General features: G+C 47.6%; 1 protein-coding gene across 1 annotated transcript in view; it reads left to right on the top strand.

Annotated features, from left to right (window-relative positions):
- LRBA (LPS responsive beige-like anchor protein) overlaps positions 1-12178 on the top strand; it is a 2444222-nt gene that overhangs the window by 2307320 nt on the left and 124724 nt on the right. Inside the window, exon 55 of the mRNA XM_086962285.1 lies at positions 9101-9297. Within this exon, the coding sequence (XP_086818411.1) occupies positions 9101-9297 (197 nt within the window). The remainder of the gene's footprint in view (positions 1-9100; positions 9298-12178) is intronic.

Here is a 12178-nt window from a genome sequence, read left to right as displayed (position 1 = left end):
TCCAGTGCGACCTGGACAAAGGGAAAGGGGTGTAACCACCCCCTTACTGGGTCCCACCCATAGGAGGGGACCTAGCAGGATATCCAGCCCCCAAGATTGGTATAAGAATGGGAGCAGTGCCAAAGCACTCAGATCATCCTGAAATCACCTTTAAACTAAGAAGACAACTGGACTTCGACATTCTGATGAACAGAAGACTGAAGAGCATCTCCCTTGTGGCCTAGGAGGGGCCACCCTGTGAACACAGGCACCATCCAGCAATTCGACGTCTGCTTTGCCGCCGCCTCCCGCCGGAGCCCGAGTGCAGAGCCTGACAAGACTTCTCACAGCCCGATCCACAGTCCCTGCAAAGAAGGGACCCGTGGAGGCACCGAGAGACGTGGGACCGGACATCTTGGAAGACCCCCGAGACGCTGACTGCGCAGCACCCGAGGCACCCTCGACTCTGTGCTTTGGGGTTTGAGAAGCCCCACAACCGAGCAGCATTTGCACCAAAGATCAGCCCTCCAGCATCTCCACGATCTGCGTGGGGTCCTTTTGCTTTGTGCCACTGGACGCGCCATCACGGCCAAATGCCACGTGGTCAGCGGCCATCTTGCCGACGAAACCTACGATTTACACTGCGGGTCTGGTTGCTCCAGACTTGCCCTCGCTCCTGTAGAAAGGAGCACCCGCTCTGACCTTGCTGGTCTGAGTAATAAGCCTTTTTCACTTTCTGCGTGGCTTGCATTAGCCAAGGCATGTTTGCTTCAATCAAGTCACCAACACCGCCATCTGCTAGAGCTTTTGTGGGACAGCTCGTGATCGACTCCTGGACGTCCTTGACCTCTTCGTGTCCACGTGGCTGCAGAGAGAAGCAACCCCTGATCACCTGTTTGCACCCGACTTTGCCTGTTCCAATCTGGTTCCACGGTGGTCACTGGTCAGTGACTTTGAACATTGTCCCCTCTGCTTTCAGGTCTTCACCACTTCTGATCCACCCTTGGATCACACCGGATACTTCTCCTTCCCATCGCCGGCAGCATCTTCAGCTCCAAGCACCAAGAGCCTGCGTGTCAAAACCCGACGCCACTTCGACCCTATGCACCCGCTTCCTGTGGGTGAGGTAACATTGCAACGCCGGTGTTCCCCCACTGGTACACACCTCTAGGGTCTGTGTCTAAAGTTTTGTTCTTCTAGTTTCAGCGGAAGTGTCCTTAAACTCTATTTGTGTAACTTTTACGCACCATTGACATTGCATTGGTGCAAGCCGCGCTTTAAGCGCTGCACCCGAATCCTGCGGGCTTTTCCCGACTTCAGCATTGCCGACTGCTCCCAGCGATTCCCTAGGCCCTAGGCCTAACCACTGTTCGATTGGTATCTCTTATACCACTTTTTTAATATATGGTTTGAGTGGCCACCCGCCCTCATCCATAATTGTGCAACTTTGTATGTTATACTGTGCTTTTGATTTAATGCTTGTGCCCCTTTGCTCATAAAGAGTACTGGGGATTATTTTAGAAATAAATACATATATTTTTATAATATATACTTGTGTGGTGTCCTTTCATTTGATATTACAGAATTGTATGTGGTAAAACAGCTCGCTTAACACGACCTCTTGAGTTACGCCTTTAAGGCTGCTTAGTCTATGCTACCCTTAAGATAGCTTGTCTAATAAGGTTGACTTACAACCAGACACCATAAGGGATTGTTTGGACTGATACAAGGTGGTTCCAGAATTGGAAACATCATATATCAGGCCAACTTCTCACATTGGTGGCAGCGTAGCGGATTTGAGCTTGCTGTTGTTTTACCAGTGCAATCTTTTTATCAAATTGAAAGATCACATCAAGTACCTTAGGTACATATAAATCAAAAGCTTAGCATATTAAGTTCTATTGAACTTAGTAGTTGTAGATTAAAGGGATTAGCACACCCTGACTACAACTCACTAGCAAGGTACAGTAGGAAAACACTTAGTGTAGGTAAGTGCACCACGTACACCTCACTAGCAGTCATGTCTGATGCAGGTGGAGCTTCAGGCTCTGTCCCTGTGACAGTTGACCCTACCAAGGCAACTTCCAGCTATGACAAACTTAGCCACAAATACTTGAGTGCCTTGTGCATTGCAAGGGGGCTAAAAAGGGGCAGACACCCCACCATTCCTATCCTGATAGCCATCCTAGAAATGGATGATTTAAACAAGGAGAGTGTAGCTCCCTTAGCTTTAGGAGATGGAGTAACCCACCCTGAGAAAGAGATCACTCCAGAAGATGAGGAGGAGGGCTCAGAAGAAGATGAACCTGAGAATCAGGATCAGCAGGGTAACCAGGTCCCAGTGGGGAGGCTTAGCCAAGCCAACTTGGACCTACTAGGGAATGGAGAGGGCCAGCACCTCCCCAGACCCTATAACATTGTTCCCACAGGCAACAGAAGGGTGAGATCTCCATCAGGGGACTCTCATATTTCTAGTGCCTCCAGAAACTCTCAAAGGGGAATGACTTCCCCCCAGAGAAGAGAGCATAAGGCCAGGATGAGAGCTGTAGAACTCCCGATAGAGAGGGAAGAGTTAGCCCTGGCCCAAGCTAAACTTGCTTTATCAAGGGAACAGAAAATGTGTGGCTTAGATGCCACTGGTGGCAGCAATAATCCTAGAGAGAAAGACAGGTCCTATAATACTAGAAACCTGACAAAGATTATGCCCCCCTACTCAGAAGGGGATGACATCCACAAGTGGATAACTGCTCTTGAGAGAGCCTGCATGGTACAGCAGGGTCCTGAGGAACAGTGGGCAGCAATCTTATGGTACTCCTTTTCAGAGAAAGGGAGAGATAAGCTCCTCACTGTCGGACATGAGGAGGCTAAAAACTACAAAGTCCTGAAGAGTGCTCTAATAGATGGGTTTGGCTTAACCACTGAACAATACAGGTTAAAGTTCAGAGACACCCAGAAGACACAGACACAGGACTGGACTAATTTTGTAGATTGTGCTACTAAGGCTCTGGAGGGTTGGCTACATGGCAGCAAAGTACATGACTTCACAGGATTGTATAATTTGATTATGAGGGAGCAGATCCTAAGTAATTGTCAGAACCAGCTCTTACACCAGCACCTGGTGGACTCAGATTTGACCTCTCCCCAAGAATTGGGAAAGAGGGCAGATAAATGGGTCAGAACCAGGATTAGGCCTAAGAATCCGGACCATAACCGGAAGAAGGAGTCTACCAAGCCTCAATATAAGGGTGGGGATAAAAATAGAAAAGACTTCCCCAGGGCCCCAAAACTCCAAGGATGGGGGTGGGTCCCAAGACACTTCTTCAACCCAGAAAAAGCCTTATTGTCATACCTGTAAACAGGTTGGGCATTACAAAACAGACAGCTGTTGTCCCAAGAATGGCAATAAAGAGAATATACCTCCAAAGCCAGCTCCAACACCTCCTGTTACTGTCAGCAGTAATCCCCCAGGAAGTGGGAGCACACCCAGGAATCTGGCTGGGTTTACTTTTGGAGCCCAGGTGGACCCTGGCCTGTCCAGGTCCACATCCCCAAATGATCTTGTTTATGATACTGGCATGGGGTTTGCCAACTTCTCTGATTGCCCAAATACCTTTAGCAAATATAGACAAGAACCCATCATCAATGGTTTGAAAGTTGAAGCCTTTAGAGACACAGGGGCTAGCATCACCATGGTGGCTGACTGTATAGTCCCCTCTAAGCAACTTTTACCTGGTGCCACATACCAGGTAACAAACATTGATGGCATCCAAACAAATCATCCCATGGCAGTAGTAAGTCTCAGCTGGGGAGGTGTCACTGGCCCAAAGAGAGTGGCAGTGTCATCAAACTTGCCTGTAGACTGCCTACTTGGTAATAATTTAGAAATCTCAGCCTGGGCTGAGATTGAACAGGAAATCCATTCTAGAATGGTAAACTCCAATGGACAGGTTAGTGGGGCTGTAATGGCTACAGCCCCAACCCAAGATGTCCTTCCTGAAAAGGTTGGTAGGGCTGTGCAAGACTCAGCCCCATCTTTAGCAGAAGCTCTTCCTAAACAGAATAGCAAAGCTGTTATGATAACAGCAGAAACCCAAACTGAGTCTCCTCTTGAAAAGGTTGGGGGGCTGGGATGGCCACAGCCCAAACTCACAGATATGTGTGTTGTGAAGCCTGAAATGATGGATCACTCCACCCAAACTGAGAGCATGGAGGAGGAAGAGAAATCTTCCACTCACCAGACATTAGGACAGGATCAGCCTCCTCAGGGAACTGATCTTACCCCTGATGAAGGAACTGCCCCAGAGGTGGTTGGGCCTGGCCTGACAGAGCCTCTGATGGCAGTGGACCCTTCTTAGGTGGGACCCAGTCTGGAGCAGGTAACCTGCCCCTCTCTACCTTGCTTTAGTCAGCCCAGGGCTGCAGAGGACAAGAAGGACAGTGAGACCCAGAGGGCCCCCTGTCAAATAAAGCACCCCCATCAACAGATTAGGGGCACCAAAACTAGTAGCCCTAGTAAGGTGAAAACTTTAAAAACTCCTGAGGGAGCCCCCTTAAAAACAGTTAGGGGCCTCCCACAGATGGATTCTGTTGGGCACAGCGAAACCTGGGCCCCAAAGGGCCCAAACCTGAACTGTCCCTCCAGCAAGCTAAACAGAGGGACCCAGCCTCCAGCTTTAGGTAGCCAGAGGCTGACCCTGAGAGCACAGTGCAACTCAGTTGAAGAAAGAAAGGCACACATGGTGGAAGATAATTGGAGGAAGCTGAGCCCTAAAGTAGTGGAGCCTCACTTCAATACTCCATATCCAAACCAGCCTTTAACTTTGCATAAACACACCCAAGGTAGTGATTCCCTATGGTGGAGACCCTTTAATACCCCAAGGGTGAGGGACTGCTTAGTGGACCATGAGACAGGGGGTACCCATGCTAGTGCAGGTACTTCCTTATATGGCCACTCAGGCAATATAGGCTTGCCTTATCTCCTTTCGTTTGGGGGGGGGGGGGGGGGGGGGTTGTGTAGGAAGGTGGATACCTGACTTGGTTACCCCAGATTGTTTGCCTTGTGTTTAGCTGGTTTTCGACTTAGTTGGCCTGGCCCCCTGCTAATCAGGGCCCCAGGCTCTCTGCTCACTCCTTAAAATGGACTCCATGCACCTTAGGTGCATAACCCAATTGGTACAGGAAGCCCCTATATAGAGCACTATAGGTGCCATGGGCATAGGTGCATCCAAGGCCTACCAGGGGCTGCAGCATAGCTTTTGCCACCCCTGGCTGGTTCTTAAATTGACACAACTGGCTGATCACTCAGCTAGGGCAAGTTGGTGTAATCACCTCTTGCTTAGATATAGTATACCTATATCTAAACCTATATCTGGACACATATAAACCTGTGAGTCACTCCTATGGCAGGCCTTAACAATCCTGGAGGCAGAGTGCGTAGTTTAATGTGAGATGGTGCTCTAGCATGAGCTGAGCCTGTCTGCAGCTGTCGGGACCAACTCCCTTAGCTATTCCGGGATAATGCCAAACCATATACTATTAAGTGCATTATAATCCTCGCGGTTAGATTGTAACTTTGGTTTGGCTTTATCAAAACATGTCGTGTAAGGTGTCATACGAATTGGAATACTATCCCCTCGACAGTCCTGTCGACGGGGATAGCAATCCACCCCTCTAGAGGAAGACGACATGCTACTTTGCTAAAACGCGGTTGATTTTAAAAGAGCCTCAGATCCACAAAATGGATCCTACTGCCACAGACACAAGTCTGACCTCCTGCTGCTGACCGAAACTAAGCAGAGGAGGCCTGGACAAAGGCTTTCCTGTCACAGGGAGGTGTCACACCACCCCAGACAGGAGATAGTGGATTGTAGCAGGGAGGTTTGAAAGAAACCAGACACTGCCTGGGGAGCACAAGGCTTCCCCTTGCATAATCCGGTCAAACCGGTTCTGGGGCACACCAGCCCCAGCTCCAGTGCGACCTGGACAAAGGGAAAGGGGTGTAACCACCCCCTTCCTGGGTCCCACCCATAGGAGGGGACCTAGCAGGATATCCAGCCCCAAAGATTGGTATAATAATGGGAGCAGTGCCAAAGCACTCGGATCATCCTGAAATCACCTTTAAACTAAGAAGACAACTGGACTTCAACATTCTGATGAACAGAAGACTGAAGAGCATCTCCCTTGTGGCCTAGGAGGGGCCACCCTGTGAACACAGGCACCATCCAGCAATTCGACGTCTGCTTTGCCGCCGCCTCCCGCCGAAGCCCGAGTGCAGAGCCTGACAAAACCCAGACTCCCAGACTTCTCACAGCCCGATCCACAGTCCCTGCAAAGAAAGGACCCGTGGAGGCACCCAGAGACGTGGGACCGGACATCTTGGAAGACCCCCGAGACGCTGACTGCGCAGCACCCGAGGCACCCTCGACTCTGTGCTTTGGGGTTTGAGAAGCCCCACAACCGAGCAGCATTTGCACCAAAGATCAGCCCTCCAGCATCTCCACGATCTGCGTGGGGCCCTTTTGCTTTGTGCCACTCGACGCGCCATCCCGGCCACTTGCCACATGGTCAGCGGCCATCTTGGCGACGAAACCTACGATTTACACTGCGGGTCTAGTTGCTCCAGACTTGCCCTCGCTCCTGTAGAAAGGAGCACCCGCTCTGACCTTGCTGGTCTGAGTAATAAGCCTTTTTCACTTTCTGCGTGGCTTGCATTAGCCAAGGCCTGTTTGCTTCAATCAAGTCGCCAACACCGCCATCAGCTAGAGCTTTTGTAGGACAGCTTGTGATCGACTCCTGGACGTCCTTGACCTCTTCATGTCCACGTGGCTGCAGAGAGAAGCAACCCCTGATCACCTGTTTGCACCCGACTTTGCCTGGTTCCAATCTGGTTCCACGGTGGTCACTGGTCAGTGACTTTGAACATTGTCCCCTCTGCTTTCAGGTCTTCACCACTTCTGATCCACCCTTGGATCACACCGGACACTTCTCCTTCCCATCGCCTGCAGCATCTTCAGCTCCAAGCACCAAGAGCCTGCGTGTCAAAACCCGACGCCACTTCGACCCTATGCACCCGCTTTCTGTGGGTGAGGTAACATTGCAACGCCGGTGTTCCCCCACTGGTACACACCTCTAGGGTCTGTGTCTAAAGTTTGGTTCTTCTAGGTTCAGCAGAAGTGTCCTTAAACTCTATTTGTGTAACTTTTACGCACCATTGACATTGCATTGGTGCAAGCCGCGCTTTAAGCGCTGCACCCGAATCCCGCGGGCTTTTCCCGACTTCAGCATTGCTAGTCCCGACTGCTCCCAGCGATTCCCTAGGCCCTAGGCCTAACCACTGTTCGATTGGTATCTCTTATACCAGTTTTTTAATATATGGTTTGAGTGGCCACCCGCCCTCATCCATAATTGTGCAACTTTGTATGTTATACTGTGCTTTTGATTTAACGCTTGTGCCCCTTTGCTCATAAAGAGTACTGGGGATTATTTTAGAAATAAATACATATATTTTTATAATATATACTTGTGTGGTGTCCTTTCATTTGATAATACAGGATTGTATGTGGTAAAACAGCTCGCTTAACACAACCTCTTGAGTTAAGCCTTTAAGGCTGCTTAGTCTATGCTACCCTTAAGATAGCTTGTCTAATAAGGTTGACTTACAACCAGACACCATAAGGGATTGTTTGGCCTGATACAAGGTGGTTCCAGAATTGGAAACATCATATATCAGGCCAACTTCTCACACCACTACTTTCTGGTACCCAAGAAGGGCAAAGGGGGCCTACGCCCTATCTTGGACCTAAGGAACGTCAACGCCTTCCTCCGGAAGGAGAAGTTCGAAATGCTGACACTGGCTCAGGTCCTAGCTGCCCTGGACCCAGGAGACTGGATGGTAGCGTTGGACTTGCAGGACGCTTATCTCCACATCCCCGTCCTGCCGGCCCACCGGCGCTACCTGTGGTTCACGGTTGGCCAAGAGCACTTTCAGTATACCGTGCTCCCCTTCGGCCTTACCAGCGCCCCAAGGGTGTTCACAAAGGTGATGGCGGTGGTCGCAGCTCATCTGCCCAGGCTAAGGGTTTCAGTCTTCCCCTACCTCAACGACTGGTTGTTGAAGGCGGGCTCGCCCCAGACAGTCGTCAGCCATCTCCAGACTACGGCGGATCTCCTGCACCAGCTGGGGTTCTCCATCAATGTGCCGAAGTCACACCTGTGCCCCTCTCAGAAGCTCCTCTTCATCGGAGTGGTTCTAGACTCGGCGCAGTTTCAGGTTTATCCGCCCGAACAGCGGGTCCGGGATATTCAGGCTCTCATCCCACTCTTGCGGCCTTTATCCCGGATCTCGGTCAGGTTGACGCTGCGGCTTCTGGGGCTGAAGGCCTCCTGCATCCTTCTAGTGCATCACACCCAGTGGCGGATGCGGACTCTGCAGTGGGACCTGAGAGAAACCTGACCTGAGTGGGTATCGAGAGAAAAAACATTGATGCACCCAAACTAAATCGATTTGTGTTAGCCCTTGCCTTGCAAGAGTGAACTGTAATGTTTCTAGTATGTTAAGTTAGAGTTCACACAATGTAAAAATATATCCCACTGTATTCAGTTTTTTAACAAAACCTTTTTCACGCAAATTTCTAACATTTTCTTTTCAGTCTCTTGTATATCCAAGATTCGCCAAACTATGTCAATCATTTATTTGACTTCCTTGCTTGATCAAAATCACCCTAAATACCTGATCTCTAACAACAACCCATCTACATACTCTTTGGGATTGTGCCCACCACTCTGGCCTCACTCAGAGATTCTGATGAAATTTAATTTTTCAGAAATATTAAGTAACTGCTAACTATGTGCAATTCTTTGACTTTTCTTGTTGTCTTTTTGATTGAAATGCATTTTAAGTGTTGAGAAATTGCTCTGATCCTAAGCAGACCAAATGAGTGTAATTCCTTCTTGACTGAAGTACAAAATATTTTCTTTAACTACACCTCGAAATTATAACCTCATTCTGAGGGAGAATCAGATCAAATTAATCATATTATCGTAATCAAGGTTATGTAATAACTTGTTGGCAGGATACCGTTTTAATTTGATGTAATTAATTGTCAATGTATGTATTTATTAGAAGGACCTTGCCTGATACATTCTATGAATGGTGATCTATTGAGAACTTTAGAAGGCCCTGAAAACTGCATCAGACCAAAACTCATCCAGGCTTCAAGAGAAGGCCACTGTGTCATCTACTACGATAAAGGCCTTTTCTGTGTGTTCAGCGTTAATGGAAAGCTTCAGGCCACAATGGAAACAGAAGACAATACAAGGGTAAGAATGGGGTTCTCTTGTCCATGACATCTGTGCACATTTTATTAGTATTGTATAGTTAGGTGTTAAATCTGTTATTTTCTATTCAGTGGCGGCTGGTGACTTTTCAAAGTGGTTAGGAGTAAAAGTTGGGGATTCATTTTTGCGTAGTGAGCAATTCCGGACGACTTAAGGGCGTTCAACCCATTCATAATTCACTCAATCATCCCCCCCTGTAATTCATCCAGGTTTCCATCATCCACTGCATACATGTTGTTGCAGGGATTCTGTGTGGGCACAGAACTGTGCGCATGAAACCAGGACCTCAGTGAATTGTGGTGGACCAGAAACTCATCTCAGAACCCAGAACCCCTATCCGACTAGCATCAGTGTCTAATTAGCTTGCTGTCGTAGAGCGAAGCTACCAATGATTAGACAACCCAGATCATGCGACTTAGGTCACTCTCAGGAATGGTGAGAATCAAGATCACTCTTTCATTTTTATTCTCATACCAGTCCACAACGTGAGCAATTAGAGAGACGGAAAAGTTTAAAATGTTTATTTTTACGACGTGCTCTACGATGCAGTATTTTGGCTAACATAAGCAGGCATATAATTAGAAATAATACAATCAGCATTGTTACAATTCCATAAAACACAAAGGGAGAAATCTAATTATAATTATAGTGGACACAGGTCCTATAGCGACTTGTGTAACACCCTCCCCTGCTAGGAACTAGGTTTTATAATAATAGAAGGTCTCTTGGGTTTGAATGGGGGAACCCCATACCTCCAATTTCAGCAGAAGTGAATCACATCAGGATCAGCAAAGCTCTCTCTCTCTTGAAAAGGATTTCTCCAAGTGCCCAAATCCTGCATGCAGTGTGATATTAAAGGCACTAGAATTTCAGCTAGCTGCAGCTATGTTCACGTTGTGTCTACAGCGTGGGCCGATCAACCTGAATAACAGCATACATTGGTATGATGCCCTTTAAGGCTTCTGTACGCAGGGTGCAGACTAAGGTCACAATGTAAGTCTAGGAATGTTAAAAAGTAAGCCGTTCTCATGTGAGGAAAAATCAAGCAGTTTAACTTACAACAACAGCTACCTGTAGTGTCGTGTGCAAAAGCTGCAAAAGGCGTTTAACTTCTAATAAGGTTATGCTAACATAGCAATGTGTGCAATCAAGGCCCTGTCTTCACTACAATGTCTTTAACATACATACATACATCTTTCTAGAGACTCTCCCCTTAACCCATCCACCCTCCCATCCATCCATATATCAATTCATTACAAACTCATTGATTTATTTGACCATCATATGGAGCATTCATCCATTCATGTGTACATCCACTCATCCTTCCGGACATACTCTCCTGTAACTCTTCCCCCACTCATCCGTCTATATATCCTTTCACCACTGGTAAATCACCACAGCATCCATCCATCCATCTTGATGAAAGTGCATTTGCTTGCCTGTATTTGAACCACGTTCTCAATCACTCTGTTAGCGTAATGTTTTGGAGGCGTGAGTTATTAACAGGAATTATCTCCGTCTAGATCAAAGCTGGATGGACGTGCCTTCCTTAAAATAGTAATTCATGTTATCAAGGCGCATATTAAATTGTTTTCTCTTCTTAAACCCAGAATAGGTTAAACTTTGTCTGCAAGAGAAAGATTGACTATGATTGAATGCAGACAGTACATGCTGAGCCGAACGCGGCGCTGTATTCTGATTTGCATTGAATCCACAGTTTGCATTGATCAGATGACACGTGTTACCTAATCTGCTCAAAAGAACGTTTGCCCATCTAATTGCTCAGAAACAAGATAACTTGAGCATAGTTGATATTTAACGTATTTAACATATGTATAGACGCCAAAGTGGATGATAAGAAATAAGGGCCTGGTGGGGGGAATATTTCAAGTTTTTTTTTCTTTAGGTGCTCAGCACCTGAATCATACAATCCATAAAAAACGTTTTAAGCCATGGACAAAATGGACCCTGGGCGAGGGCCCCACGGATAAGCCATAAATACGTAGATTATTACGTATACTATGATTTTCCAGGTTTTCAACTTGTTTATAAAGTTGTAAGATTTCAGCTTTCATAGGGGAGATTTGTTGTGAAGAAATTTGCAACGACTCGATTTGACCTTCCACAGAAGTAATTTTATGCTGAAGTGAGAACCAATTATCCTCCAAGCTTTGTAGACGATTATTCATGTCTTTCATATACGGCTTAGAAGCACTTATTTCCTCCAGAAGTAGTTCTATTGAGGGAGGTGAAGTAGAGATAGTAGGCGTAGGAGGATCCTTTTTCACACTTTTGATGGAGGATAAAGAAGACGAAGCACTTGCCTTAGATAAATTCTTAGTGTTAACTTGAGATGCGGGAGATCCAGAAGTGGGTGACGGAGAGGACATGGTAGACGAAGCATCAGTGAAGTGAGTTATATCTGAAAGAAACAGGTTAGTATTAGATTCCTTACCCTAGAATATCCCCAGGCGTCAGCTGGATCCGGAAACATTAGCGTAGCAGTACCCCTGCGCGTCAGTAGGCGTCGTCTGCGGCTCCGCGTCAGTTGTCGGCGTAGTTTGCGCCGGGATGACGTCGCCGGAGTACTTAGACGCCGCCCTCGCGCGCTCACGTCAGTTCTTCTTTTTCCCGCGCCAGCTAAGCGTAGATCCCGAGAATTTGGTACCCTTTTAGTCATTTTTTGACTAAAACTTTGATCTTTTTGATCTGTTTTTCGAGTCGATTGACTCCGACGGTGCCGGTAGGGATGCCCGGGTTCAAACCCTGCTCCAAGTGCAGCCGATTGATGTCGGATACGGACCCCCATCGACCGGTGTCTTCAGTGTCTAGGCCTCGACCACGACGACCAAACCTGCTCCGA

The sequence above is a fragment of the Lissotriton vulgaris genome, chromosome 3_1 (assembly GCF_964263255.1).
Source record: "Lissotriton vulgaris chromosome 3_1, aLisVul1.2, whole genome shotgun sequence".
Classification (NCBI taxonomy): domain Eukaryota; kingdom Metazoa; phylum Chordata; class Amphibia; order Caudata; family Salamandridae; genus Lissotriton; species Lissotriton vulgaris.
Note: the sequence above shows the minus strand (reverse complement) of the source record. Positions and strands in the feature narration are given on the sequence as shown.